The 27,856-nt window shown below is 48.6% G+C and overlaps 13 protein-coding genes across 13 annotated transcripts; 5 read left to right on the top strand and 8 right to left on the bottom strand.

The window, feature by feature from the left end:
* Window positions 1–353: 353 nt before the first annotated feature.
* N7519_006406 (uncharacterized protein) lies at window positions 354–1,035 on the bottom strand (the record flags this gene model as incomplete). The annotated part of the gene is made up of 3 exons (XM_057293182.1): window positions 354–601; window positions 636–790; window positions 1,010–1,035. The coding sequence occupies 3 exons, from the start codon at window positions 1,033–1,035 to the stop codon at window positions 354–356; spliced, it is 429 nt and encodes a 142-aa protein (XP_057147993.1).
* Window positions 1,036–2,364: 1,329 nt separating this feature from the next.
* Window positions 2,365–3,210, bottom strand: N7519_006405 (uncharacterized protein; the record flags this gene model as incomplete). The annotated part of the gene is made up of 1 exon (XM_057293181.1): window positions 2,365–3,210. The coding sequence occupies one exon, from the start codon at window positions 3,208–3,210 to the stop codon at window positions 2,365–2,367; it is 846 nt and encodes a 281-aa protein (XP_057147992.1).
* A 1,265-nt stretch (window positions 3,211–4,475) lies between these two features.
* Window positions 4,476–5,711, top strand: N7519_006404 (uncharacterized protein; the record flags this gene model as incomplete). Its single annotated transcript, XM_057293180.1, has 2 exons — window positions 4,476–5,069; window positions 5,160–5,711. 2 exons carry the CDS (start codon window positions 4,476–4,478, stop codon window positions 5,709–5,711), a joined length of 1,146 nt encoding a protein of 381 aa, XP_057147991.1.
* Window positions 5,712–6,105: 394 nt separating this feature from the next.
* Window positions 6,106–7,915, bottom strand: N7519_006403 (LysM peptidoglycan-binding domain-containing protein; the record flags this gene model as incomplete). The annotated part of the gene is made up of 3 exons (XM_057293179.1): window positions 6,106–6,430; window positions 6,485–6,581; window positions 6,640–7,915. 3 exons carry the CDS (start codon window positions 7,913–7,915, stop codon window positions 6,106–6,108), a joined length of 1,698 nt encoding a protein of 565 aa, XP_057147990.1.
* A 2,229-nt stretch (window positions 7,916–10,144) lies between these two features.
* Window positions 10,145–10,885, top strand: N7519_006402 (uncharacterized protein; the record flags this gene model as incomplete). The annotated part of the gene is made up of 1 exon (XM_057293178.1): window positions 10,145–10,885. The coding sequence occupies one exon, from the start codon at window positions 10,145–10,147 to the stop codon at window positions 10,883–10,885; it is 741 nt and encodes a 246-aa protein (XP_057147989.1).
* Window positions 10,886–11,859: 974 nt separating this feature from the next.
* On the bottom strand, window positions 11,860–12,135 carry N7519_006401 (uncharacterized protein; the record flags this gene model as incomplete). Its single annotated transcript, XM_057293177.1, has 1 exon — window positions 11,860–12,135. The coding sequence occupies one exon, from the start codon at window positions 12,133–12,135 to the stop codon at window positions 11,860–11,862; it is 276 nt and encodes a 91-aa protein (XP_057147988.1).
* A 1,528-nt stretch (window positions 12,136–13,663) lies between these two features.
* Window positions 13,664–17,262, bottom strand: N7519_006400 (putative nuclear pore complex subunit Nup85; the record flags this gene model as incomplete). The annotated part of the gene is made up of 3 exons (XM_057293176.1): window positions 13,664–14,121; window positions 14,179–14,680; window positions 14,740–17,262. The coding sequence occupies 3 exons, from the start codon at window positions 17,260–17,262 to the stop codon at window positions 13,664–13,666; spliced, it is 3,483 nt and encodes a 1,160-aa protein (XP_057147987.1).
* Window positions 17,263–17,942: 680 nt separating this feature from the next.
* N7519_006399 (uncharacterized protein) lies at window positions 17,943–18,608 on the top strand (the record flags this gene model as incomplete). Its single annotated transcript, XM_057293175.1, has 1 exon — window positions 17,943–18,608. The coding sequence occupies one exon, from the start codon at window positions 17,943–17,945 to the stop codon at window positions 18,606–18,608; it is 666 nt and encodes a 221-aa protein (XP_057147986.1).
* A 404-nt stretch (window positions 18,609–19,012) lies between these two features.
* N7519_006398 (Zn(II)2Cys6 transcription factor domain-containing protein) lies at window positions 19,013–20,306 on the top strand (the record flags this gene model as incomplete). The annotated part of the gene is made up of 3 exons (XM_057293174.1): window positions 19,013–19,081; window positions 19,147–19,474; window positions 19,561–20,306. 3 exons carry the CDS (start codon window positions 19,013–19,015, stop codon window positions 20,304–20,306), a joined length of 1,143 nt encoding a protein of 380 aa, XP_057147985.1.
* A 194-nt stretch (window positions 20,307–20,500) lies between these two features.
* N7519_006397 (RTA1 domain-containing protein) lies at window positions 20,501–21,483 on the bottom strand (the record flags this gene model as incomplete). The annotated part of the gene is made up of 4 exons (XM_057293173.1): window positions 20,501–20,913; window positions 21,001–21,046; window positions 21,094–21,248; window positions 21,321–21,483. The coding sequence occupies 4 exons, from the start codon at window positions 21,481–21,483 to the stop codon at window positions 20,501–20,503; spliced, it is 777 nt and encodes a 258-aa protein (XP_057147984.1).
* Window positions 21,484–21,882: 399 nt separating this feature from the next.
* N7519_006396 (NAD(P)-dependent alcohol dehydrogenase) lies at window positions 21,883–22,989 on the bottom strand (the record flags this gene model as incomplete). Its single annotated transcript, XM_057293172.1, has 1 exon — window positions 21,883–22,989. The coding sequence occupies one exon, from the start codon at window positions 22,987–22,989 to the stop codon at window positions 21,883–21,885; it is 1,107 nt and encodes a 368-aa protein (XP_057147983.1).
* Window positions 22,990–23,363: 374 nt separating this feature from the next.
* On the bottom strand, window positions 23,364–25,219 carry N7519_006395 (uncharacterized protein; the record flags this gene model as incomplete). The annotated part of the gene is made up of 4 exons (XM_057293171.1): window positions 23,364–23,561; window positions 23,649–24,851; window positions 24,908–24,988; window positions 25,040–25,219. The coding sequence occupies 4 exons, from the start codon at window positions 25,217–25,219 to the stop codon at window positions 23,364–23,366; spliced, it is 1,662 nt and encodes a 553-aa protein (XP_057147982.1).
* Window positions 25,220–25,666: 447 nt separating this feature from the next.
* N7519_006394 (Leucine Rich Repeat domain protein) lies at window positions 25,667–27,752 on the top strand (the record flags this gene model as incomplete). Its single annotated transcript, XM_057293170.1, has 6 exons — window positions 25,667–25,813; window positions 25,876–26,007; window positions 26,069–26,218; window positions 26,292–26,419; window positions 26,472–27,003; window positions 27,054–27,752. The coding sequence occupies 6 exons, from the start codon at window positions 25,667–25,669 to the stop codon at window positions 27,750–27,752; spliced, it is 1,788 nt and encodes a 595-aa protein (XP_057147981.1).
* Window positions 27,753–27,856: the final 104 nt, after the last annotated feature.

Here is a 27,856-nt window from a genome sequence, read left to right as displayed (position 1 = left end):
ACGAGGAATCATTTAATTTTCCTCGTCCTTTATTGTAGTGAAGTGATGTTCGAAGCCAATTCAACCGATCTCCCCGGAAGCGGATATACCGTTCCGTGTTCCGTGTTCCGCCTTTTCGTACTTTTCACTATTTCACGTAATTTCGAAACCTTGCCAGCACCAAAAATTGTTTCTTTTTTGTCTGCCAGTGTCATCCTAGTTCTATGGAATGAGGTCGATGGTGAAGCTGATCACAATACATCACTGGCTTTTTGCTCACCCGAATCGTAGTCAGAATCACAGGCAACATTTGAAACTCCAGGTGTTCACTGGCTGTGCGAAATTGAAAGCTGGAAGGAGGGAAAGTTCCCTCATTATGGCTTCCTGAGGGGCAAAGGCAAATACCAGAAGCATTGCCTGAGCGAAGGACCAGTGTTGCAGTTGTCAATAACCTTGCTCCACTTCTCCTCACCCCGTTGACCCGGACTAGGCGTAAGAAAAATACTCTCTTCATAGGTCGAGTGGAACCCATCGAGAACTTTCTGGTCGATCATGTATTCGACCAGTTGCTCGATTGCATGGCGTATTCCTTGCTCCGTCGGATATGTACAGCTTTGCTCAGCTGGTGGTCAATAACTTAGGGAACCGTTAGTTACCCACCGCTTTGGGGGTAGGCGGGCCATTGTGCGACACTATGGCGGCGTCCGGCGTCTTGCTGTAGCCTGTTCCGGTCGACTTGAAGTCGGCGGAGCGAATGTTTACTCCCTCCGCCCCGAAGACTCGCTCAAGAACTTGGCCTGTTTCAGGCGCCCTTGGACACCCGTTTCAAAATAGAACCAGTTGTATGCTTGTTGTGATTGGGTCTCGGATCTTTGAGAGTGAGCGTTTGTTGAAAATATCAGAAGTGCGTTCATCTCGGGCCATTGACCTCTTACAACTCCACAACGCTCTTACCAATGTACGAGTTTTTACAAAGCTCAAGAAGATGGTAATTTCCAAACTTGAACTTGTTCGCACAGTATTCACTTACAAATTCCGATATTTGAAGCGTCTCATTGCAGAGAAGTCGAATATCGGTGATGTCGCCTTCTCTTTCCTTCTGGTCGATTTCGTCTCTTCCCGATCTTGATCAGGTGAGCATGAGGTAATATACTCTGAGTTGAGTGTTGGCTGTGATGATATGTAGGATCACTTACCATATTTCCGTCGGTCGAATACCACCAGTTTAAATACCGAGCTAAAACTTTTAGGTGCCTATATGGCCGGCTGTAGTATTTACACTCGATAGCTCTAATACTACTAGTATAGACCAGCAGCACGTTGATTGTCCTCTGCGCTCTATTCAGTCACCTCGTCCTTCACCACCATGTATCCATTCAGCACCGGGTATTCCAAATACTCAGTTCCAAGCGGCTCCTAGGGATCTAACCCTAGTTTAAGCGTTAGGGAAAGATGACTATAAGAGAACACGTAAATGAAAGATTATAGAGCACCCTCTAAGGCTTCTAGATGATACGAGCTTCTAATTGATGCGATGCAGACTTTTCTGTGTGATTACATTTAGTTCCGAGATACGCCACGACCGACAGAAGGAATTGACATAGGCTTCGGCGAACACATGCAAAATGTAGGAACGGTTGTCCTAGATATAAGCAACAGCGAATAAAGGTTGTCGAGACTTCCTAGGTTTCATTTTCAGCCTCCGTGTAAACCGTCACTTTTTAACTTTGAGATATTCGCCGCGTGGCGCTTCTCCAACTTCATTATGTTATGTTCGGAGTGATAATTTGAACTATGGAACACTATCGCTGAATTCGAACTTCCTTAAGTCTCAACGTCAACTTGACCTCCTAAGAGAGGGGAGGAACAAAAAAAAACACAAAAACATACAACAGTGAGGATTCGCTGGTGGTCACCCACCCAACTACTAACTCACCGGCGTGTGGCTTAAGTACGGCTGAGCGGACGGGAAGCCCTGTTTTCCACACCCTATGGTCGTATGTGTCAGATTATGTGTGGAAGAGAGTTAGATGGAATACAAGTCATAGGGCGATGGGATACATGGGTGAGTGCGCTATAGACAAGGTGAGAATCCTGTGCGATCACAGGCCTAGCCTTAGAGAGTTTAGTATTATCGAAATGGTCTCCTGGCTCTAGTATACTTTCATTTTAGTAATAGAAGTGGTTCTTAAAGCGAAAGTGTTCTTAAAGCGAAAGGTAACTATAACCGATAAGGTTCCTTATTAATTTCAGGCCAAGAACCTAGCTAGGTAAGAATATTGAACGAAAACAGCAAAAGAGAAACAACATGGAAAGTTCCACTAAAGCAATAAATAAAAGGAACAGCAGGGTGGAGACATAGCGGAATCAAGAAATTGAGACTAGCTAAAACCCTTGAACACGCCACACAGATTCAGCAAAAGGCACTAATTCCTGCTGGTCGAGAACAATATCACGTTCGCCTGATCCTGCTGTGGGCTGTCTCAAGAAGAAAAGGTGAAATGGTATGATGAGCGGATCCCCTGTAACGAACACTTGGCTGTCTTCCTTTGAAATAATCACTTGCTGGGTTCGTTCGATATCTGTACCAGTCCATTGCCAAATGTCAATTGTAAGGCGGGGAGCACGTCGATCAACCTTAACAGTGACAGTCACGTTTGCACCCCCTTTGGTAGGGCTAAGCCACCAACCCACGTCCTGTTCCAACTTGGCCTGTGATTCGGAGACGGCTACCTCAAGGGTAACGGTCGGTTTCCCGGTGTGCCCGGGCTGGTTTGCTGCGGGGCCCCAGCCAGCATCTGATTCCTTTCCACTACCGTTACCTCGAATGTCAACTCCGCCGCACTCGTGGACAGCATATCGTAGTCCCATGGCGTTTAAATCAAGGGTGATCATGTTCTTGAATTTGTTCTGCATTTCCCAATGTACTGGTCCCATCATTTTGAGGAGTACCAGGCCGGCCGCAAGATCATACGAGACCCGCAGGGCGAGGTTGGTGGTGGCTTCGCCTTCGTTCAAGAAATCAGTCTGTATTTGACGTTCTGCTATTTTGAAAAGGACATATTCGTTGGTAACTCCAGTGCCTTGAGAATGATTTGATCTTTCAAAACGTTCGCGTTCAAAACCAATAATCTCGCGGAATTGATCTATCCCATTGTACGCATATCTGGGGATAGATAGCGGGAGATCTTCCAGGAATTTGGTGTTTTGGAGCTGGATGTGCCGGGCCATTTTTTCTACCGTGTACTATGACAAGGTAACTGCGAAGACGGAAGGTGCAGAGCGGAGACGGGTCAGATATTTGGATTATTTCGGGCCTTGCTGCCTGAATTGTTCCTGATTTTAAGCCGCTTTGAACACCGCTCTATACATATGTAGTTGGCTGGCCTGTCATTATCTATACGATGTATTTCAAATTGGAGCTATTTTTACCATGTATATAGTAGCCACCCAGGCTGCATGTATTTCCCAATCTTCGTATGTTTGACGTGATGGGACAGCGGACAAGTGAGGTATATGTTAGGTCATATAGCTAGATAAATACCTAGGTACTATGTTTCTATTAATAATAGAGACTCACTATAAGGGGTCAGTTCGCGGTCGTGATCCTCACCCTATAAAGTGCACTCACCTCTTCTCTCACATATGATAGTTACTTTCTATAGTTCCTCTCAATTGTAACTTCGTACATACGACCATAGGGTGTGGAAAACAGGGCTTCCCGTCCGCTCAGCCGTACTTAAGCCACACGCCGGTGAGTTAGTAGTTGGGTGGGTGACCACCAGCGAATCCTCACTGTTGTATGTTTTTGCATGCTTTTTTTGATTCATTAGGAAATATCCTCTTGCCGCCCTACTCTTCAGCCCATTTAGCCCATTTACCTGAACGCCTTAAACACCACTATTCTACACCTGAATATCCTGCATGCCCCTAAACCGCTGACGTGTCCTTCCCCTCCCGCGCTGATTTTTTCTCACGCATGTTGTTTTGGTCATAATAGGCTGCTTCTCGAAACGCATTCGTCACAAATGTGCAAATGCTTCGCCTTATCCCGGTGGGATGAAATGCCCTGTGTGATGAAACGCCAACTAGGTACTTATATATTCGAGCGCCGTCACTCCTAATCTATATACTGATGAGTATTTGATTTTTTAAATGATACCTCTTTTCAACCCAATATTACGAAGTGGCGGATTGTAGGATGACACGCACTACTGATTGACTATTGGTGTACTTCTCGGTGGAATGGGACCACGAAACTTGCCCTTGTGAGTGATTTTAAAGCTTAATATTCAACTTCAAACACCTACCGTGGTGAAATACGTTAGAGAAAAAGGCGGTAAGTCAAATTAGCTTAGTCAATTATTTCGTTGTGGTCATTGGCTGTTCTAACACCCTTACAGTGTCCACGGGAACTCTTCCCACTCCTTAGCTTTACTTCCGCCCCTCGATCTCCTACAATTCCATCTTTCCTACAATTCTATATCTTTCCAACTATGGAGCACCTATTCCCATCTTTTATCCGCGTCATACGTAATCTCGATGACGCTACTAGGCTGCTCGCGACTTTTCAAGAATTCGAAAGCAACCCGTCTGCTATCAGTGCGGAGGACCGCGTTCGGTTTCTCGACTTGCCTGACTTCTCAACCCAAGAGGCAAACATTTCCGCTACAACGACTCTTAGTAAGGAAGAGCTTTTAAAAAAGGCTGCTCAATCGCCTAGAGACCTTACTTCGTCTGAGGTTGAATTACTTCATAGCCGTTATTGGGGACAAATCAGCTTCCCGGAAGAAGATATCCGTTTCGATTGTTTCGAGAATTTAAGGCTAGTTTCTAATAAATACTACTTTCAAACACTCGAGCGGCTTAAGAGATTCCGAAGTTCTTTCTACGCGGAACTCGAAGCGGATGCATTTAAAAACGCAGAGGTAGAGATTTCCCGACGGGAAGATAAAAGAAGAGAAGCCGAGGATAGAGCAGATCTAGCACGGATTCTCGAAAATGGCCACCCCTGGCTACGCCAGCTGTGGCAGGAAGACGAGGGCAAAAAGCTATGGGGCTATACAATTTTCCAAAGCTTTCAGTGGAAGGTCGAGGATCCTAAACGGTAGGAGTTATATGAACAAAAACAATCTAACTTATTCCATTGGGCGCACCTCGCTATTGGTTCTGGAATAAAGATCGGATCCCGGTGGTACCTTGAGGGCCTTGATTTGCCTTCTGGAATTGGTAGTGATAAGTCTTTCTTATCGACGTTAAATCAATTACGGAAGCAATTTAACTATCTCCGATCTCAGCCTCCTAAGAAGCAAGCACCGTATCTATTTATGGATATGGCTGAAGGCAAGATTGACACTATTCCGGAGGGAATTACGGAAGGCCTTCTTCGCAACGTTTTCTTATATCTGGATCATAGCGCTACGGCGTCAGTCTTGGATTCTCGCGGACCAGATAGTGCATGGATCTGGGCTATTGACCCAGACTACGAGCCAAAAAGCCAGGACGGCTCGAGTGGGTACCAAGGCTTTCTTCGCGTTCGTCTTCAGCAACTTCTCAATAACTTCTACGTTGCCCGGCGCTGGCACGCGGACGAGTGGTCGATGGAGGACTTATGGAATGCGGCCCAGAAGGACCCTCACAATGCCTCTTTTGTTTCTATGAAAGACGAAGAAATTTTTGCGCAGAACTTGAGCCGGGAGGTTGCTACCGCTATAAAAAAGTCCGAAGGATAAGGTGATGGAGTCTGTAGCATATGAGCATGCAGATCTACAAAATGGAGAAGATGAATGTGATCAGGATCAAAGATAAAAGATGACGATAATGAATCTAACTAGCTGCTATGAAGCTGCGTCTATATAGCTTCATGGGACAAAGAAATCAAAGACATAAAGGCTAGAAAGATCTAGCAACAAACGCTCCATGAGCAAAGGAAGATCTGCCATACAGTGCATGAAGGCAAAAGGCATAAAATTCATCTTTATCATGAATACATCATTAGACTAGCATTCACACGGTTAGGTTAAATATGTGCTGAGACCATGATGTTGGGTTGCCCCATAACTCGAATACTCTATGCTCCGTACTCATACAGCGATAGAATAAGTCACCAACTGTCTCTACATTTAATTATTTACATTTGTTGGAAGTAGTTCCGATGCAGTATGCTTCTCCAGCCAACAGCCCCTGACATTCACCCTTCTTCGTGTTGAGGGCGGGGTTCATCTCGTAGAGACAATCCAGGGAAATTCCTGCTTGATCCGCCATATCTTGACAATAGTTATTGTCCTTCTGCATCACCCATTTGTTGCAGTCATCAGGGATTCCAGTCTGGGTTGGACCCGGGGGTCCGCCGGAGTTACTTTGAGTGGCAGACGTGCTGCTGCTAGCATTAGTGGGAGAGGCAGAAACGCTGCTTTCGTCTCGTTTCATACAATAATTCTCACCCACTTGACTGTCGCCAAATTTTAGTGAAAGTTCTGGGGAAAGGAATTGAGGAAAATCTTACAGGCCGGAACAGTCACCCTTTAAAGCTGGATTCCAGGCGTACATGCTTTTGACTGGGATGCCCCACCGCTGAGCAAGGTCGATACAAGAGTCATTAGCTGTGAGATATTATCAGGTGAAGTCAAATTTTGCATCTAGATCTCAAAGGACTCTTACCCTCAGCCATCCAGAAATTGGTGCAACCTGATACCATGCCCTTTTGGAACGGCCGTGGAGTTGGGTCCGGGTAATGGGAAGGAGAGTAAGTGCTGAAGCTCGGGACGGGAGTCACAGGAATACTCGAGTAAGAGAAGCTCTGAATAGAGCTTGACGTCCCGGCACTGATGTTTGTTTTGGTATTGACGGGGCTCCAGGTCCATGGCGGCAAGGTTGCGTAGGTGGTCACGTAGCAGCTGTCGTCTCGAGCTGTGGCACCTGGGGTATAGCAGGAAAATGTTCGCATTGACTGTTTAGCAGGGGCCCCTGTAACGGTGGGGGCACTTGCATTGCCAGGGAAGCTGACACATATCTGGTTGCCTGAAAGCATTTCGAGATTGTCGCAGCCACTGTTGATGTCGACGTTCCAGGATATCAATTGGGACATAGTGAATGTGCTGTTGTGGGCATCTGTGATACTGTAGCATGTGTCGTCTGTCTTGACAGTGTAGACGCTACATTTGTGAGGCATGCACAGTTTCGTACCCATTGTAGGAAAGTTGGCGCAGCCCGCTTCGAGGTTATTGAAGTACAACATTTCTGCAGTGGAGACCTGCTGCGAACGACTGATGGAATGACAGTCATCCCCTTCCTGAATCGTGTAAGTACTGCTGCAGGACTTAGATGCCCCACCGGCGGTCGAAGTGGGTATTGCCGTGATGTTCTGATGGACGGTGGCAGGAGCAGGCGAAGTTACTGGGAAGTTGCTTACACCGCAGGACGAAGTCAAGGATGAGAAACTGGACGCTTGATCTTCATCATAACCTAAAGGAAAGTTCAACTGTTCCTGGTAAGTTCCCAGCACACAGTCGGAGCAACTTTGGTTGGGGGCGTTTCCATCAGCCCACGAATCAAATATAGGGGCGCAAAAATCGCCAGTAGTCGGCTCTTGACGACAAGTAAAGTTGTAAGTCCAGAGCAAGGTCTCTATGGTGAAGGTCGCAGGATAATGTTCCCCTGAGATAATCAACACATCTTGTTTTGAGCAGGCGCGTTTCTGGAGGGCATTCAATGTACTGAGAGACTTGAAACATGACTGGGCGCAAATCTGAGTCAAGTCGCCCGTAGTCGGAAAGTAACCATCGTAGGTCACCCCAAGCAGGCTGGGATCACAGGTTACATGAGTGTCAAAGGTTGCACTCCATGTGTTTTTCTGTATCCCGAGGGTACAGCGGAAACACCACTGGTGCGGTGGTTGGCTCTCGGTGGCCCATCTGTGTACCCGGTGGGGCACCATCGATTGGTGACGGGTAGTTCTGTACCAAGCGCCATAATGACGTGCTCTATAACTATATATATTATTGTTAGTCAGCCGAGTCCATATAGATTATAAAATAGCGAAAATTATTATTTTAAATTAGTTAGAGAATTAAATAACTATCTATCATCTATACCATACATTGTTGTACACATCGAATTTTGTCATATATCGTAATATATACGGACAGCCTCTATAGCCTTATTTCGCCCCGTCCACTCTACCTCTGAAGATAGCGTTATTAGCCAAGTTATCGATTTTCCTAGTAAGAATATCTACTAGGGGAGTGTGATTCGGAAAGAATCGCATGATTCGTATTAGCTGGGGATGCCAACTGCTAAATACTATATACGGGGGACTGAGACGTCCATATATGCCAAAGCGGCTCTATTCGGGCCCGTAGGGGCAACGTATAGAGGCCAGCGGTGCTAATAAGAATGGGGCTTCTAGGATCTCAGTGGGTTGTGCCGAAGTCTAGTGTCGGATATAGGCGTTTCTTCGATCCGACCGTCTATTCGTTTCATAACCTCTTCGAGAAAAGCCCTATAGGTTCTAATATCCGGCAGAATAACGGCCTATAGGTATAAATGATAAACTAGCAATAGGAGGCACGGTTTGGCAATTTGCTTCTCTACTCCTACGGCCAAGACTTACTTATAGATTTTTTAGTCATGATAAGAAATGTACCTTTTTGCTATATAGGCTGAATATTCAGGTGGGTGAATATCTGCCCCAAGTGCCCTGAATAGAGCGGCGAGCCGCCCACGTCCGAATAGTGAGCGCTAGGTGGCTACAGCCTTAGATATGCTGTTGTATGTTTTTGTGTTCTTGTTTCTGCATCTCTCAGCGGCACTGTGGAGCGAGTGCGGGTGATATGGGTGTGAGAAGTGAGAACGGGGTGACAATTCTCGAGGCTAACTCACTTAGCTCGTCCTGAGCAAAATTAAAGCTCTGGGCCCCTTCTTTTGCTCTACTATTATTGACTATGATTTACTTTATTCTCAAAAATATGTTCACCTAAAAGGAAAATCTAGAAAGAACCCTACGAGCGTATACGTGCATATTGCTCGTCACTCGAATTGCTTTTTGATAGATATAGGATCAATTGACGCTACATAGCGTAGTATGTTGTAAAGCCTAGACAATATAGTAGTAGGACAACTGGATGGCCTTCACTATAGCCATTCAATGTTCTAGATGGCTTGTAGAATGTGTATTTCGTTGACCTAGCAAACTCTATTTAACGGCTCTTTAGATACAGGTTTAGGTGACATCTTAAACTAAACCTTTGACCTTAGTATGTCTTAGTCTTGATGACTTTCGCTGTATTATATCAGCTTTTGTCAGTATAAGGTTGCAATAGACGGCAAATTGCAAATGCTCCCGGACTATAAAGGTTGCAATATCTAACAAGTATATAGGCACTTCTTTCGTCTGCTTTGGGATTTTGAGCAAGGATCCCCTCACATTTTGAACTCTATAGACCGCAATAAGATCCTACATGGGGTCCCATATAGTTGCACAATTCAGAGGCTCAAAAAGAATATGATGTTAATAGTTTGACAGCAAAATGTTATTAAGGTCATCCCATCATACATGGATACCTTATTATGGTGGCAGACTGAGCGCTTGTTTGCTTTTTCAGGCCTCTATAAAAGGTCTCTACTTTACTAGTTTGAATACCAAGAGTTTCTTCCTTTCACATCGAGAAGTGTGTACTTGATGAAACGGTCGAAGTTAACGAGATCTTAGTTCGGTTGAAGCATTCCAACCTCCCATTTCAATGCGTCACAGATGAACCACTTAATGGATGTCCCAAAGTATTATTGCTATTAGTTGGTAATTGTGAAATATCGGCTCTCTGGAACTTCAGCCACTGTGATGGCCTGATGGATCATATGATGCCTGATAAGAAGTTTTCCTCTTTTTATTTGCCGTACAAGGGCCTCTAGGGTCTAATATATATGAGTGAGTCACCCTTTTCTATCTCAGACATCAACGTAATACCCCCTTGTCGGATAGCTGCCTAGTCAGCTCCGGAAAGGAAACGGTTACACTGCAGCGAAGAACTAGTAAGCACTAAGAATTGCACTAAGTATTAATAGTCTTGTCGTGCCCCTCATTTAATGTATTCTCAACTTCATAAACCAAAATGACATCTCTCCCACCACAGTACGAAATCCGTGTTCTCGGACCAGAACACGAAGAATGGGCCCGCGCAATTTGCATTCATACGAATTTATTCCACTCCCACTCTGGCCGGTCGTGTATCCCGAGAACAAAACCCAGCGCGCCTACCAGACATTCCAGGCTTCGCACTATCTAATGAAACACCAGATCGATTCCGGGAAGTCCCTTGGTATCTTCGACAAGGAATACCAATACAAGCGACCCGAGTCTGCAGCCACTGGAGGCAAGCTTTACTGGAATCTGGAAGATGAGAATGCCACCGAAAGCGATCTCGCAGAACAGATGGATTTCCCTCTAGTCTCAATTGCCATGGCCTACGATGGCATCGACGAGTTGGACATGGCTCAGATCATACCTCTGATAGAAAAACTGCCCTTGTTTGAAACGGTTTACCGCGCCCTCGAGGAGCGTGACCAGCGCGATCCTGCTTCGTGGAAGCCTACTGCGCGCGGACAGGTCCTGATGCGCAACGCGACCAACACCGTCCGTTCTTATTCTGGTTGTGGGCTTATGAGGCTGCTCGCTGAAGAGATGATGAGACGTTCGGCTGCTGAAGGGTTCCGCGGTATCCAGATCGAGAGCATCTCTCCCGCTGTGCAGAAGGTGTGGTCTAACCCGCCGGCACCGTTCAAGGGGACTATCATCAGTCAGTTTCACACGACGACGTTTGAAGAGAAAGATGAGTCGGGGGAGGTTTTGTATCCGTTCCGACCGGCGAATGTGAATATTTCCAAGATCTTTGTCGACCTCCGGTCTTGAATTCATGAAGAGGTTGACTTCGCTCCTCAGCAGGAATTGAATGAACTGATACATACTCCGTATAAAGATCTAGTATGTGGTTTACATGACAGTAGACTATGGAATGTAGAGTATATTGGCACATAGCTAGAGTGCTCCCTTGTAAAGGTGTGTAGTTCAATATCCACACGTTCACTGGTACACCTATATTAAACTCTACCCCTTGTTATCTACTCGATATGATCTTGCTAGGGCAAGCCAACCTTGATGTTAATTGATGTGTTAGTAATATATGCACTGATGTGTAGGTTCAATTGAGATTTGACTATTTGACGTACCTACATAACGAGAAGTGTTTCCAACTGGACAGCCATTTGCCCTCCCTCGATAAAACCACCCTGTGCCAATTCTATCGCGGCTCGGGGCGTCGTTACATCTAATATAGCTTTGATTCCTTTCAACTGCTCAGACAGGTTTTGTGGTTTGTCAATAGATCACCGAAAGAATGCAATGGATTACTATTGCTTGTTACAAGGAACCAGTCCCCTAGCGACAGACACATTCAATGACAAAAGAAACGCCCACAATGCATTACATCTTCAACCTCATGGTCCTGCGTTGGCCCATCATCCGTACCGCATAGTCTCACATACCACATCATCTCACACATCCTTCGTCACTCCTCGTTTGCACCTTCACCCTGCACTCTCTGTTCCAAGGCTTTGCGGTACCCAACACCGGGTTGAATAACATTCAGAGAGTGGAATCAATCCATGTTCCACAAAGCAGTCCGCTCTCTAGGAGCAACGACCACAGCATTGCAAAGACCAAAACAACGAAGTGCAGAGAAGAGAATGCAGAAAGAACCCACCAAGTCTCCGGCAGCAATTCCCCACACCAGTGTTGACAATAAGCCGAAGAACCTATTCCACACACAGATTCAAACAAGAGAGAAAGAACAAACCGAAACGACATATGCAGAAACACCTCCGAAATCATAATGGCACAGCCATATACGCGTTCTCACTCTCACATTCATCCTCACTCCCACTCAAATCCAGACTCCCATACCCAGAATCAGACCACCGCCTCGCACCAGGCGAAACAGCATATAACCCGCGTCCCGAGTGTCTGTCACAGGCATACCCAACTAGGACGGTCTTTTCCTGTACTGTATGGCCGCGCTGTCCATAAGCAGAGCATGGATCGATCGAGTGTTCAAAGTAGAGACATTTGCAGACGGAATAGCGTTCGACGACTTTGTAACACATTTTGCGTACGGTATTATGTCTGGGGTAATGGATTGGTGGTGATTGAAGTATGGTTTGGGTTATTCGAGATTCGAAGAGAAAGCGAACCAGCCGATTGAATGAGTAGAAGGAGAAGAAGTAGAAGTAGAAGTAGAGAATAGAAATAGAACGGAGTATAGAAAGAAACGCTGTCCCACGAAACAATGACCCGAAACGGAATTAGAGGGAGTGACTGGGTTGCCAGAGGGGGTTATAGAGGGAGTGTGGGTTATATATGCGATTATCGAACCGATATAACCATATGGAAAACAATACCGGAATAGAATATAAAATGGAATATAATATAATTTTATTATAATAGAACGGTAGATCCGTCAGCCCTATGGGTTGTAGCCCCAGGCAGAAACCAAACAGGGCGCGCCCAGTTAACAAGCCTGAAGAGAAATTAGTGTGAATAGTGTGAATAGTTACTCCATTTGATTCCAGTTTACCCCACCGAGTCAATCGGTACTGGGTATCAACGTGGATCTCCACGAATCTGCATGGGTCGAGCCTAGCAGAGTATCCATTTACCCCTCTATGCTGTATGCACTGACTATGTAGGATAGTGGGGGTGATACACAGTAAAAGACCAGAGTCCAGTCCCATCCTCAGCTGGAATGTGCAATCTGACTACAAACTCTCATCATGACACGAACAGTGACAGCAAAATGATCTACAAGTGAGGAAGTAAACCTTATGCGGTGAACGCATGGTGAAGCCCATCCAGTCCAGTCGGTGAGCCACAGGCTGTGCAGCCACAGAATATTTCCAAGGTTAGCAAATAGGATTAATACCGAATTTGGGAATACCGGATCGCCGTGTGACTGGTTGGATTGATGTCGATCGTGACTCCAAAGTGCCCAGGTGGATATCCGGGCGTCTTTGAGTCAGAGCCTCTTAACACAGCCCTGTCACTTCCTCGGGACTGCGGCGCAATGGATATAGGGCTGTGATCTGTTCACCGCATATCAATTACTACATCTCCATACAAATGTTATCTTTTCTGTTGGAATCTGTCGCATTCAAGCGGTGACATTTTGAGTTGGATGTTCGGGTGGAGCGGATTAGGCGCCCGAATTCAGCTGCTGACGCTAATACTAACAGAGTTGCCTAGGGGCCCTGCGAGAACCGGTTTTTCTTTTGGGTTTAGTTTGACGCTAATCGCTATGTTTTTCCCTTGCAAGGGGTATAGCTCGTGGGATATCCGTCAGAGGCCGTAGGGCTGAGGGCTCGAACCCATTGGGATTATTGCCGTTTTGGGTCAGAGGCAGGGATAACGAGTCATACTACCCGTGGACAGATACACTCGACAGTATATGCAGAAAACCTCGATGCAGGCTCTAAAAGGATTAAGTAGCGTAGTAAGTCTGATATCGTACAGCGCCTGTCACAAAGACAAAGGGTCCTGAACAAGCAGATATGTGTGTGCAAGGCTAAGCTAAATTCATTTCCCGGATTAAACCCCATTTTCAAAACTAGGCCTCCCTCGTACTCTAACTCCATAATTTCAGATTGATCCCATCGCGCCATGACTCAACCCGCGAGCTAATCCCAATCGAAGCATTTGGAGGATATCCTCGCCCTTGGCGGTCTCGGGAAGGCCGGCCCGCCAATCCCATCCCCGATCGGCGCGGGCTTTGTCACCTGGCGCGGGCACCAGGACGCCTGAGCTGCCTACAGAGGTAGGGCCGGATCCTGAACCAGAGCGTGCGCGCGCTGACTCGAGCATGTCGTTGCCGATGAAGGCGAAGCTGGAGGCGGAGAAATTGGACACGGATTTCTTCAATAGCGCGCGGGGGAGGGGGGGCCCATCTGATCCTCCGCGAGTTGATGATTGGTATTCGAGTAGGGTAGAGCGGAAACATTCCTCGCACTGTGCGTACACACGGGGCGTGACGGTCTGCAGGTCCTCGATTGCAGAGAGGATGGTGAACTGTTGGGACACGGAGAGGACTGCAGTGGGTTCTAGTTCGAGGTTAGTATCGGAGAAAGGTGTTGACGTGGTTAGATTGGGAGACGCACGGTTTAAAAACGCACAGGCTTCACCCAGCAGAGCCAGCAGTCCATCCACCTGCACAGCGGAATCACGGTCCGGGTCGTAGAGACCTCCGTAAATATTATCCGCCGCACTCCCAATGACAGCCGCAAGAGCCTGCGCTGCGGCACGTCGCCGAGCCAACGGCTTGTAACGTGGTCGCTGGCCCTCTTGCAGTTCGAATTCTTCGTCGCGAATCTCATAGAACCGACGCAGTGTCGCGTAACCACTGAGATAGAACTGGAGAATCCGAGCGGCTTCTTCGTCGACTTGTGCGATGGATGACAGGCATGCTTTGGGTTCCTTCATCAAAGAACGCAGTTGTTCATCGAGATCGGCCGTCGCAGGGTATGCGCGTGATTGAACCAAGCTGTAAGAAATCAAAAGGTCGACAACTGACTTGACCTTGCGTCGACTCTGGGCACGAGCATAGCAGACGAGCGCCAGACCGAAGTTTTCGGATTTCGAGGTCAACATGTCGCCGAATCGCTGTCAGTAAAGTTAGCATATGGTCAGATAGTCAAAAGCAATTCCCTTCTACCACTCACCTCAGATACCCGACGCCCTTGATCCTCCAGCTCAAGCTCCGAGCAGAGAACCACTAGTTTGTCCAACTGATCAGAGCTTTCCAAAGGAAGCTTATCCACGATCTCGGACACGGCCTTCTTCATCTGGGTCGCATCGTCAAAGCGGCTCAATACCTCAATAGCCAGCTCCCAGCCTTCACGGGAGCTGTGCTCGTTCTCGATAACGGGTCGGTCATACAGTCCAAATGCGTAACTGCGGAGAATATCGTCCTTGTGCAAATGGCGGGCCGGGGATTTGTTATCCTGCCCGTACGAAAGAACCATAAGATCATTCTCAGAGAGGCCAGGGAGCGTCTTTTGGCTGCTTCCGGACTCAAACCAGCCTCCTAGGCTGGCAACTTCTGCCACAGCGGCAGCTATGCAAAGTGACCATGACTGTACCAACTCCAATACGCCCTGCACATTGCCTTCGAAGACAGATGCGAGGCCGACTTCCATGCTGCTGAGCGTATTAGGTCGGAAATCAGCGTTGTCGGACCCATCGCTGGTAGTATGGCTAAAGGCTAGTTCGAGGCGGTCAAGGTAGGCGCCACGCATGTTGCGATCAACAGCACGAGCGCGTTTGTTTGGGCCGCGCGAGCGCAAGAAATCATGGAAGTTGTCGCTGGATGAGGTAGCACCGAAATCCATAGTGGAACCGGTGTCATCCTCACCATCCCACCATGCTGTCAATGCGATGGTTGCTTCCACCCAGTCCTGAGACTTGCTCTTGACGGCAGACGGGTCGCCCAGGATAATTCGGTAGATAGATCTCAAGCTCTGATAAATTGACCATGGAACACGGCTCTCTGCCATACGAGCCGATTGAGCGAATGAGATTGGGTTCTTGTTGGCGTTACTTGGGTTAAAAGTGGACAATCCAAAATTGATGGCCTGGAAGCGATTTTCTGGAACCGGCACAATCGATTCATCTCGCTCCTCTCCCTCAGCGAATTCCTCCAGATCAGTGACAGCTGAAAGGACCCGTTTCCGGTACTGAGACCAATCAAGACCGGTGATCTCCCAGTCTTCAGATTGGGTTCCAGGGCATGATTCAAGAATTTGAAGAGCCTTGTTGACGCATCGCTGGATATTTTGCAGCTGTGCGCCGCGGTAGCCAGGCTGTGGGAGTCCATCCTCCAATGCTGACCGGGCGTAGTTGAAGTCTGCGGAACGGAGAACATCCGCGGCATCAGCCAGGCGACCACGCAGCACGGAAGCAATGATAATATCCCAGAAGTTTGAGGATGCGGTCGGGTTCGGTTCCACATATTTCAATGCTTGGAGATCCTTGGTCTGCGATGCGTGGTTTTCACTGAGCCAGTCAAGCAAAACCTGTGGCAGGGGCTTAAGAACGGGGGGTCTCGTCATGGCTTTCACCATACCGGCAGCGCCGGTGCGCATGGGGTTGATGTTGGCAGTCGAAGGTGCTTCCCGAGAAGGGTGGTGGATTTGGAGCAGCAACGAAGCCAAGAAGGTAGCTTTCGCGAGATCGGGAGCCTGCTCCCCGGGCCCAATACCAGAATGGACGCCGTAGGGCCGGTCAAGCCCACTTTCATTAGCGCAAGCCTGCCAACTGTCCGCCAATTCCTTTGATACATTGGCCAGTACAGCATCGAAATCGACATGTTTGAATTCCGCGGCTTTGAGCTCGTCTGAAAGTTTTCCCAGGGCATCCTCCGTTTTGAGAATCATCTCACTTGGCTCTTTAACAAGGGCAATGCGGGATCTGGCAGCAAGGTTGTGAAGAATGGATGGCATCGCGGACGGCTTTTTGGGGGCCAGGTTGGTGTTGCGGAGAGCCGACTGATGCGCCCAATTTTCGTCAAGCTTCGGTCGCTTAGCATCGCTTGGATTCGAATAGATCGGTTTGCGCTGTGCACCCATGGAGGGCTGGGATTCGAAGGGGTTTCCGAAAGCCGAGTCTAAGAAGTTGAAGTTCTTGGACCGGTCCTGGGTGCTTAGGTCCAATTCTTCTTCAGCTTCCTCCTCCTCTTCGACTTCCTCTTCCTCCGGTTCCATCTGGTCTTCTTGCTCTTCGTTAAAGTCACTCAGTTGCGACGAGGCAAACCCATTGGACTGTCCGAAATTCATCGAATCTCCAAATCCGCCTCCATTCGGCACACCGAAACGGAGACTGGAGTTTCCTGTAAGCTTAGCGGAAGAAGCTTTGGTCTGCTTGGGCATGGCATAATCTGTCGATCCAAAGGATGACCCGAAGATGCTGTCATTTGTATTGATGTTACCGGACTTGGTAAAGACAGAGTTGGAGAAGTCATTTCTTGAAAAGGAATTCTGGTTTGCGGAGAATGCGCTATCGTTTCTGGAGAAGGAGTTGATGCGCGAACCACCGTTTATGTTGGATGTAGAATGCGGTATGAATGAGCCCGCAGTGGATGGTGGCGGGCCAGCAGGAGTTGTCGAGATATTGCTCCAGAGGCTGCGCGAGCGGTCTTTCTCCGGTGTCTCAGGTGGACTGGACTCGTAGGGTACTTGGAACGACATCGTGGGTGGGTTGATTAGAATGAGAAGAGACGGCTTGACGGCATCAGAGGATGCAAGTTTTGGGCCGCAACAGCTCTAAGAACTGTTAGATGGAACAAAAATCAATCTCAATCGATAAAGCGTAATTCGACAAGCAGCGAAGAAGGTCGATGCAGTTGATTGTTTGTCGGAGAAGCTTCCTCTTCTCCAGATTTGCTTGTTTTTCTTGCCCTTCACTTTCCGCTTCGACGCGACGGCGGAAATTATCAGGCAACCAGGCATCATAAACCAGATCATGTGATATTACTTCACTATCAGTCACGTGTAATTGCTTACTCAGACTAGCTTTGTTGGAGCCTCGAAGATCAGGCCAAATGCGGGATAAGATCACGTGGCGCAATTTAGGGGCCAAAACTTGATTGGCTCGTAGCCATGCACTGCCAGCATCGCCTGACAGCCTTGGAGGGCTCAGCAGTTGGGGGTCAAACCCGATGGATGCATCTGATTGCCTGGAGGCTCGAAGGGCACACTTAGTGAGCTCAGCCTTGCAAAAATGGCTCCCAATTAACTTGTTTGAATAGGGCTGAGCCTCTAATGGATCTGAGAACTAAGATATATAATGAACTCACTGGTCCCGAGTTCAAGGGAAATAATCCAAAATCCACACCGGATTACACTATTATCAAATTACCACATCCATCATGAATCCAGCCGCCCAGTATCTCATCACCCACAGCTTCTGGCGCCACAACTACGATGTCAGCACAACAAACAAAACACACCTCTTCCACGTGGCCAACTCCTCCTTCACACCAGGAAAGCCGGATCTTACTTTCCACCGCAGCCCCGACTCCAATGGGCCCATTGCGGGAGTGTGTAAGTTCCGGCACTTCTCCTCAGACTGCGAGATCGGTCTTGGAGACCCGGAACGGCCCAACAGAATGGATTGGGAATACCTGCACAAGAAAGGCTTTACGAAGCGCACATATTGGTTCCGCATGCAGCTGGACGACGGCGCCAAGCAAACTTTCACCTGGAAACGAACCCACTCGCTTGGCAGTGGTTCTGAAAACTATAAACTAGTCGAGGAGACCAGCCAGACTGTGGTGGCGGTCTTTTCCTCCGGCGGCATCTTCTCCAAAACAACCGGTTACTTGGACATATACTCGAATCTGGGGCCGCGTTTCTCCCTTATGGCACTAATCTCGGGGATTTCCTTGATTGAGAAGGGCAGGCGCACCAACCAGACCACGGCGTTGTCGGGTGCTTCTGCAGGTGGGGGTGGGGGGGAGGTTGTTAGCCAAGACTTGGGTTTCACCGATGGCGTTTCTGTATACCGCACAATGACGAGGCCACGAGAAAGATGAAGGGTGAGACGTACCGTTTAATTAGTGTTATTTTAGCTATACCCTTGGCGCAAGTGCCACGTTCTCTTAAATTTCTTTAATTTGTTTTAACGATACACAGTACTTTGTACCAAGTAAACCAGGCGTACCTAGATTGACGGTTAAACCAAAGGCTCGCTCCAAATGTCCAAAACTAAACGAGGCAGTGCAAGTAAGACAATGTTCCAGATTGGACAAGCCTTTTTTGATGTTTGATCGACAGGGTTTTGTTACATAATCCTATACTGTCGAGGTCCGGGGTCCACGGCACCCGGAAGGTTCTCTCGAATCCTGTTGCCTGCCCTTGAGGGAAAGACAGCCCTAAAAAAAATCTAGAGCCTCCGGTTTTTTCTTCTTCCGAACTATGGCAATCCAATAACATGAATATGGCGCTCCGACGACCACATCGGAAATCTCGCCACGGCTGCAAAGAATGTAAAAGAAGACGAGTGAAGGTACGAATCAAGGGAAAAGAAGAGAAAAAAAATTAAAAAAGGGTAGCACACTCATCCGATCATAGTGCGACGAAGCCCGGCCATTCTGCACCAACTGTGCCAACCGCCATTCTGAATGCGAGTACGGGTCGTCAACCTCTCTATTGTGGACAAACGAAGGGTCCGACAGCGGACAGGCAGGCGAACCAGCATCGGGACTTCGTTCGCCCTCAAGTTCAACCGCAGGAACGGGGACAGCAGACTCCCTTGGAATCCTGAGCCAACTGGGCAGCCAAAATGCCGCAACCTCAGCTGGGCCTGCACTGAACCTCAACGACCTGGAGCTGATGATGCAGTGGTGCAATACAACGTTCCAGACACTGTCACGCAACGAGCGCACTGATCCAATCTGGCGTAACTTGGTGCCCGAAGAGGCGCTCTCGCATCCATTTTAATGCACGGCATCTTGGCCCTGTCCTCGCTGCATCTCGCTCGAACAGGGCCGGAGCCGACCCGTCGAGCGTCGTATCTCAATCGCGCCGTCGCGCACCAGAATCAAGCGCTGGCGCTGTTCCGGGAGCTGCTGGGTGACGTGAATGAGAGTAATGCCAAGGCGATGTTTGCTTTTGCGGGTATTGTGGTTATCTACACGTTTGCATTCCCGCATACGCCGGACGCGCAGGATCCGTGGTCCTGTGTCGACGATTTGTACCAGGTTCTGATTTTGACACGTGGCGTGCAACAGGTTATTCGTGCGCCACGGGACTGGAATTTTCTAGTGAACACTCCTTTCGGTCCGATTTTGCAGGTTGAGGAGGTTCAGGGCCCGATTCCTGACGACGCGAGTGCTATGCTCAAACAACTGCGCGAGGCGAACGAAGAGTGCGGGGCGCGGGATCCGAACCATGCGCTGCAGGTTTACGAAGGGTCCATTTCCAATCTGGAGGAAATGCTCAGTTGGTGCTACAGCGGGATGAGGTCGACTACGATTGTCGGGAGATGGGCGATCCGCTTGCATCCTCGGTTTATGGAGTTGCTGCTTGAACGAGATCCCTTTGCACTGGTTTTGTTGGCGCAGTATGGCGTGCTTTTGCACTATTCGAAGGATCGCTGGTGCTTTGGCGAGTGGTGTGTCAGGGTCTCCAAGGCCGTGTGGGCAATTTTGGACGACCAGTGGAGGCCGCTGATCGAGTGGGCAATGAAAGAGATTCTCGGCGTTAACTTTCTGGAACAGGTTAACTCTTGAAATTTCCTTACTATGTTCATATTTATTCATATACCCAAGTCCAAAGCGCCGAAACCACAGAAGAAATTCTACCTAATCAAAAGAAAACAATTCGAATCTCCACCGCATATTCCCACAATTATCGCAACAAATCCTCATCATAGCTCGCTAGACTGCGCTCGAGCCCTCCATGACCTTCAACCCACCCATAGCCGTTACGACTCTTCCCCCCCCAGAAGATAGTTCACTTCACTAGGGTGGATGATCACGAAAATGACCATCATGGCAAACATCAACAATCCATCAAATACATAAATGAAAACCTCATGCTCCATGAGATAACCATGTGTGCCCTGGACGTACTCGACAACACGAACGATTGACCGAATGAGAATGAGGATACTGGACGAGTGCAACGCCCACATATGCTTGCGCCATGGGTACTCGTCCGCTACCGCACGAGCTCCGGAGTGAGAGCCCATGCGCCGCTGGAAGATGACGGCACTGATCAGGAAGAAGCCGAAGAAGACAATTTGCACGATGAGGCCGCCGATGATAACGTTCTGACCGGTGCTTGCGGAGGATGACGGGTCGGCGGAGCTTGTGCCGGTGACCATGATTCCCGCACCTGTTGGAGTATTAGCATTGATTTTAGAAAGAGCCCATCGATTTCAACCGATTGTGAAGAATAAACAAAGGGGTGAAAGAAGCATACCAGAAGCCTGCATCAAGAAACTCAACACATCACCCGCGACGAATATCTTGGTCATCCAGCCAACCCGAATCAATGAAAGCTGCTCCCCTTGACCATAACAATGATCCGACCCAATTCCATGTAGATACTGGCTGCGAACAGCGCCGGGGCAACAAGCAGCAACGTGCTCTGCATAACATAGGGTCCGATGGTCCAATCGGGTGATTCCTTCGATGACATGGCGCGGCCGATATATCCAACTAGCTCGACTGGGAGGGTATTAGTATTAGTACCGGAGAAGACTGGAGTCTGCTTGGATATGGGTATAAGTTGATACTTACAGTATCCACCGATCACGAGCGGGATGAAGAACCATGTTCTCGTGCGGAACAAATGATATGTGTGCATTAAAGTGACAATTGCAAAGCAGATTACGAATACTACTGCAGCGCCCATCGAGGGGTAGTATTCATAGGCGGTCCAGCCGGGGTGGGAAGAAGACATCTTGACTGTAGATTGAGTAAATAGGAGACAAGGCCAGGTTGGATTGAATCGATGACTTGGAAAACAAAACTAAAGACCACTCTTATATATGTGCTAATTCAGAATTTTCTCTAGATCTAAAACGGGATCCAGGCAACCATTGGAAATGAATTCGTGGTTATATGGAAAGGAGAGTTCGTATACATGCACTTTTCGTATTGCTACCCCGATATGGAATGGTGGATATCCGCTAGACCTAATCGGGAATAAGGTACGCGATACGAAAGCCTAATTCTTAATTTTTTATCAAGTGGATACCTGGAGGTAAATGTTCAAAGTGGATATAGACCAAGGTACACACTGCAGATCTCATACGGAATATGTTGTAAAAGGGCTAATATATTTTTAATATACCCAAACCTACAACTTCGCCTGCTCATTCCCATTTTGCAGTACATACCGATATCTCGCCTTCCCCTCATGCATATCAACTAGCGCCTGATTAACATCCACCATATCCCTCTTCTGAATCCAAGGCAAGACCCTCTTCTCCGCAGCCAGAGCCAACATAGCCCGAATATCACTCGGGGAACCAATATTCGACCCAGTGACCTTAACACCCTTCTGAATAAGACTCCAAGCCATAAGCGGTGGCAACGCATCCTCCGGCGCCCCAACCTGCACAAAAGTCCCATCCCGCTTAAGCAGTCTCAAATACTGCGCGAAGGGCATATCATGTGCTGAAACCGTACACAATATAACATCAAGCGAGCGCGAGTATTTCTTCGCCCACCCCTTCTCCTCACCCGTGGCAATAAACCCATCAGCCCCAAGCCCACCAACAGCATCCGCCTTCTTCCCAGACGAGCGTGAAATAGCAACAACACGATCCGCCCCAAGCGCCCTAGCAAACAAAATCCCCAAATGTCCCAACCCTCCGACCCCAATAATCCCCACTGTCTTCCCAGGTCCAACCCCATACTTCCTCATCGGTGCAAAAACAGTAACACCCGCACACAGCAACGGCGCCGCCTCAGCCGAGGGTAGTGAATCCGGAATCCGGAACACGAAATGCGCAGGACCACGCCACTTCTCGGCAAAGCCGCCATACGACTTTGACTTGTCGCTGTACCGTCCGTTATACGTGCCTGTCATGCGGGTGCAGTAGCTTTCCTCGCCGTCGGCGCAGGCTTCGCAGTCTGCGCGTAGGCAGGCGTCACTTTGTGCGCCGACGCCGACGCGGTCTCCGAGGCGGATTCCGTTGGGGTTGGGCTGGGATGAGACGGCGCTACCGAGGCGTGTTACTGTTCCGATTATCTCATGACCGACTACGCATGGGTAGTCGGCTGGACCCCAGCCTGAGCGTAAGGTGTGGATGTCGGTGCCGCAGATGCCACAGTGGGAGATGGAAATTTCCACGTCGGTGGGCGTGAATGTTTTCGGAGCGTAGGTTGTGTATGTTAGGGGGCTTTTGGCGTCATGGGCGACCCAGCCTTTGAAGGTGTCTGGTCCTGTGGGAGAGGACATAGTTTGGTGATAGTGCTTGCGATGTGGAGATATCCCGAGGTATGTGTTGTGCTGAGGGATGGAATTGGGAATTGGGTAATTGGAAACGTTTCCGTACGTTCCTGCGGTATGTGAAATTAGAGACCTCAGAATAACGCTTTAAGGTATATTTAAGGAAAATGCGCGTGCGCGAAAGAAACAAGCTTGGAAGCTCGGCATATGATGCGGAGAAGCCAAAGGCAAAGTTACCGAGGTCCGTTTTTCCCACTCCGAAATAGTAATACATTATTAGATTCATGTCAATCGTATGCGATTATGCAAAAGTGACTCCATATTTACATGCACTCGCTGAAAGTATGTACAGTACAGACTAGTGGGGGGTATCAATTAATCTTTCACCGTGCCACACCCATCAGATCGTCGAGCTCATCAGCGGTGAGAGTACTCCGACGCCGGCTTGCTGGCCTAGAAGCCTTCTCGGGTCGGCTTCTCTTTCGTGATTCGCGCTCCTTTTGCTCGCTTTGAGCGGCGCGGGCCTCGTCTTCGACGGCGGCCAGTTTTTGGTGTACGCTTAGCGACTCGTTGGGCTTGAGCTGCATGGCGAATTAGTCCTCGCGATCTCATTGGGAATCTCCTGGGAATCTCTGGGGGAATTTCCTGGGAAAGTTCTCGTTGCATACCTGATGGGGTTCCTTTGTGTCGGTCCTTCGCCTGGGTGGCCTGCGAGTCACAGTCTCGGTCTTGTAGGCTTTAATCTTGAGGGTATCGTCGTCGGTAGCGTCCACGCATGGTGAGCCTTGTAAGCCTGGCGTGAACGAGACCTTCCGGGGACGCTTTGTTATGGTATTTTCACTGCGTTCCCTCAGAACGCGATCGGGTCGCTCGGGTACCTTGCGAATCTTGGACCTCATCTTCGGAGGATTGAGCATCTCGGGGTCTGGTGATTTCTCCTCTCGTTCGCTCATATCTTCCTCCTCATCTTGGTCCTCCAGGATTGTCGGGATGGGATTGGACTCAGGCACGCTTTGCATGCTCGTGTCCTCGGTCGAATTAATGCTGAGATCGAGATTCATTCCGCGCTTCAATTCATCCGCTTGGATAGAATCTCCTCCATCTGCAAGACGGCGCTGCCACCCACTCATCATGGTAACTGCCTGCTTCCACCGGGATTCCATCTTCACCCAGCCTTCACGCAGTCTTTTGATCTCCTCGTCTCTCACCTCAACCTCCTCTAGAGGCACGAATGAAGGATTGGTAAGTAGTGTCCGTAGATGCTCTAGCACTGCTTCCATTTGAACGGATAGTTCTTCACACGAGGTTGGAAGTGAAGTAACCGGCCCTGAAGAAGACTTATGAGCTCCTACGCTCATAGCCATGTTCGGTTGCTCATTCTCGCCAGTCCCATTTTCAGCCTGCGTCAAGCCTTGTAGATCCTTCAAAGTTTGGACAGTATTTCGCGCAAGTTCAATCAAGGTATCATTCTCATCACTGAGATGCTGACATAACTCGGTCAAGAATTCGGTCGTTTCCTGCTTCAAGCTATATCCAGGGTCATTTACTCTTTCTCCACCGCTAGCCAGAAGACGTGATCGGTCTGACGCAGGGTTGATGTTAATAGTAGTCACACTCAGACCCTCGCGCTTGCCCCGTTGTCTCTCAGCCAAATGCGATTTGAGCTTCTGCATTTCCAGATCCCGCTTGCGAATATCGTTGGCGCATTGTGCTCGGACTTGTTGGACGGTGCTCTTCATGCGTTGGACTTGTTCCTTGAAATTTCGGATGTTCGCTTCGGCACTGGACATGTTGGACTTCAGCGTGCGCTCCTGCGCCTCTGCCAGAGCTAGCGAGCGGGTCAACTCGGACGTCTTTGTTTTCAATTTCCCCTGCACAAGATACCAAGGTTAGCGCGCTGTGCGACGTAAGTAAGGTGATGACATACGATCTCCGTGGTCTGCTCCGTCTCGGTGGCTTGCAGCGTGCGAATAGTGGTAGATAAGCTCTCGCGGTGTTCGGACTCGCGCTAAAGTTTGTCAGTCGCTAGCCAAGCCATATCACAGTGCAGGAGACGCACATCTCGTCTCAACACTAAGTCGTTGACCAAGTTGATCACACGAGCCATGGTGCCGTCTATCCCTCCATCTTCATTTTCCGGGTGAGCAAAATCGATAGCGCGACCACCTTTCAGCAAGCCCCTTGCCAGCAAAATGTTGTTGACATATGTCGAAGCTGCCTGCAGGTTATGCGACTCCATGGCAGCGATCGCTTTTATTGTCGATGCAGATAACTCCGAATGCCGAATGGGGAAGAAAGTAAACACGGCAAGTACGGGGGACTCTTTGTACCAAGTGAGCAGTTCTGTGGACGGTGAGAGAAGAGGTGTGATTCTGCCCGCTTTATTTGCGGAATTGTATCGCGATGCGTCAAGCTCTCCAATTGAATTTAATACTTTCGTCGAATCTTCCTATGAAGATATCCACATTAAGATATTCATTTATCGAAATCAAAAAGAGCCAAACTTGCTACCCAGAAGCAACTGAATGATATCCTGAAGGTAGCATAGTGCGTTGGCATTTACAGAATGCGTGGGTATAAGCTATCACCCAATCCCCATATCTGATTTGTCCCTTGCGTGGCGTTAAACACTCGTTCCTGCCCCACTACTTGATTCTCGTCAACCGCCTTTGCATCTGTCTTCAACATGGCTTCAAGATCAGGTACGCGTATAGTACGCGGAGTAACGTCCAAAAAGAAAGCTGACATAGAGAAAGCCGCTGCTCTTCAGCAAGCAGGCCAAAATGCCTACAAAGTTGGCGATCTCCAAGGCGCCATCGAGTCCTTCACCCAGGTACAAAATACGCCCTACCGTGTTTGTCCCGTGGCAACATATACTAATCATCCTACATCCAGGCATTGGCGGCAAACAATGAGGATACTGGCGTTCTGGATAACCGCGCGGCCACATATTGCAAGTTGAAACTGTACAGCCAGGCCCGCGCTGATGCCAGAGCTATGGTCAAGCTTGCACCCAATGACGACCGTGTATGTATCCACCTGAAGGCTTCTTCCCAATTGTGGATTCATGGCTGACTTTTGGAAATAGGGATACCTGCGCTTGGCCAAGGTCCTGTGTCTAGATGGGAACTTTGACAAGGCCCGAGACATCTACGAATATGCCCTCCAGAAAATTCCAGCCGATCACCCAGGCCGCAATGCAAGTCTTTCTTTCTTCCTTTTTCTTCTTTTCAGTCTCGTGGCCAATTCCTTGGACCTATTCTTTCCGTATTATCTCTTACTCTTCCTTTTCTCTTGCTAACCATATCCAGGTCCTCACGCAGTTGAACAAGAAACTGCAGGATAAGCTGGCAGGAGGAAACAGGCGCGACCCATTTACGACCCTGCCACTAGAGATTGCAGAACTCACGCTTCGGCGCTTCTCCTTCAAACAGATCGTGTAAGCGTCCAATCCTCACTTCTGAAATTCACTAGCTTATGACATCACATAGGGCAATCCTACGCGTCTGTAAAGGATGGAACCGATTCATAGGCGGACTGTCCACCCTCTGGATGCATGTTGACCTCACTGGAGCTAGATCTCGTGTACCTTGGACATCTGTCCGAAACTACATCCATCGATCCCGAGCACAACTGACCCGTGCCACCATTTCAAATCTTGTGCCCTCTACTACGCCTAAGGTGCTTGACATGTTAAGCAGATGCCCTCAACTAGAGCACTTGGAGTTGATGGTTCCTCATAACCAACCTAAAGAATTCTACCTGAAAATCAAAGATTTTCAACATCTGAGGAGTATCGTTTGTGGAGCAGACATCAGCCTTTCACATGCTTGTGTTGGGAGTATTTTATCAGCCCTCTCGAAACTCGAGAAAGCTTCTTTTCTCCGTGTTTGGGATAATCCTACCAGAGGACCCTGGCCCTGGCCTCAGCATCTCCCAAATATGAAGAGTCTAACTATTGCGTCTTCACAAGAAAATCCTCAAGGCTTGAGCTTCCCGGATGTACTTCCGGGGCTGGGATCGGTAAGCTTTCTCTGGATTTGATATCTAGGCCTTCTGCTAACACAACTCAGTCCGCGTATCCCAACTTAGAGGAGTTGGGGCTGGTCTGGGATCCCGCGCGTGCACAATCATACCGGTTTGATCCGGTGCAAGAGGAGGAACATCTTCCGCCGCTCCGCATACTAGATCTTCGGGGCGCGGCTGTCCAACATAATTTCTATTCAATCCTTCCAGCCAGCCTTGAGTCTCTTCGCTTGTTTTCCGGGTCCATCGAGGCTCCTCATCTTGGTGGAAATATGTTGACACCGGGCGAGAACGAACTTCCAAACTTGAAGACACTGATATTCAACGACACACCATGGGTCAACCACTCCACGCTGTCCCTATTCCTACTCCATTCCAAGGCTCCCCTCCGAACCCTTCACGTGAATTTTTGCCACAAGATCAACAGCGAAGACTTCATTAATATTCTTAACGATTCCGACGGAGCGAATCCAGAATTGAAAGAATTAACTGATGTGGGAGTCGCCTGTATGGCTGGTATGGACGACTGGGGCGTCGGAAATCTGTCGGCAGTATTGCCAAATCTGAAAATCCTTGACTTGTCGCAAACGAGAATTACTGGTTGCACCATTCGCATGTTTGCGGATGCCCGGACCGAAGAATCAGTCGTTGAGAAACTCGACGTTTTAATCATTAAAGGATGTGACGGTGTGTCTCGTGATGCCATCGACTATGGACGACAAATGGGCCTCAAGATCGTCACTTAGTGCTTGACAGCAGCAGCGCCTTGGGCATAAACTTCTTTTCCGGCGTTTTGGTATAAGAAATCGCCCAGGCATCACCCTTGTACAATACAATGACGAGATATGAG

This window comes from Penicillium mononematosum, assembly GCF_028829835.1.
Source record: "Penicillium mononematosum strain IBT 11891 chromosome Unknown utg000003l:1.0-8172316.0:1.0-8177699.0, whole genome shotgun sequence".
Classification (NCBI taxonomy): domain Eukaryota; kingdom Fungi; phylum Ascomycota; class Eurotiomycetes; order Eurotiales; family Aspergillaceae; genus Penicillium; species Penicillium mononematosum.
The sequence above is the reverse complement of the archived record's forward strand: the minus strand, read 5'-3'. Positions and strand labels throughout refer to the sequence as shown.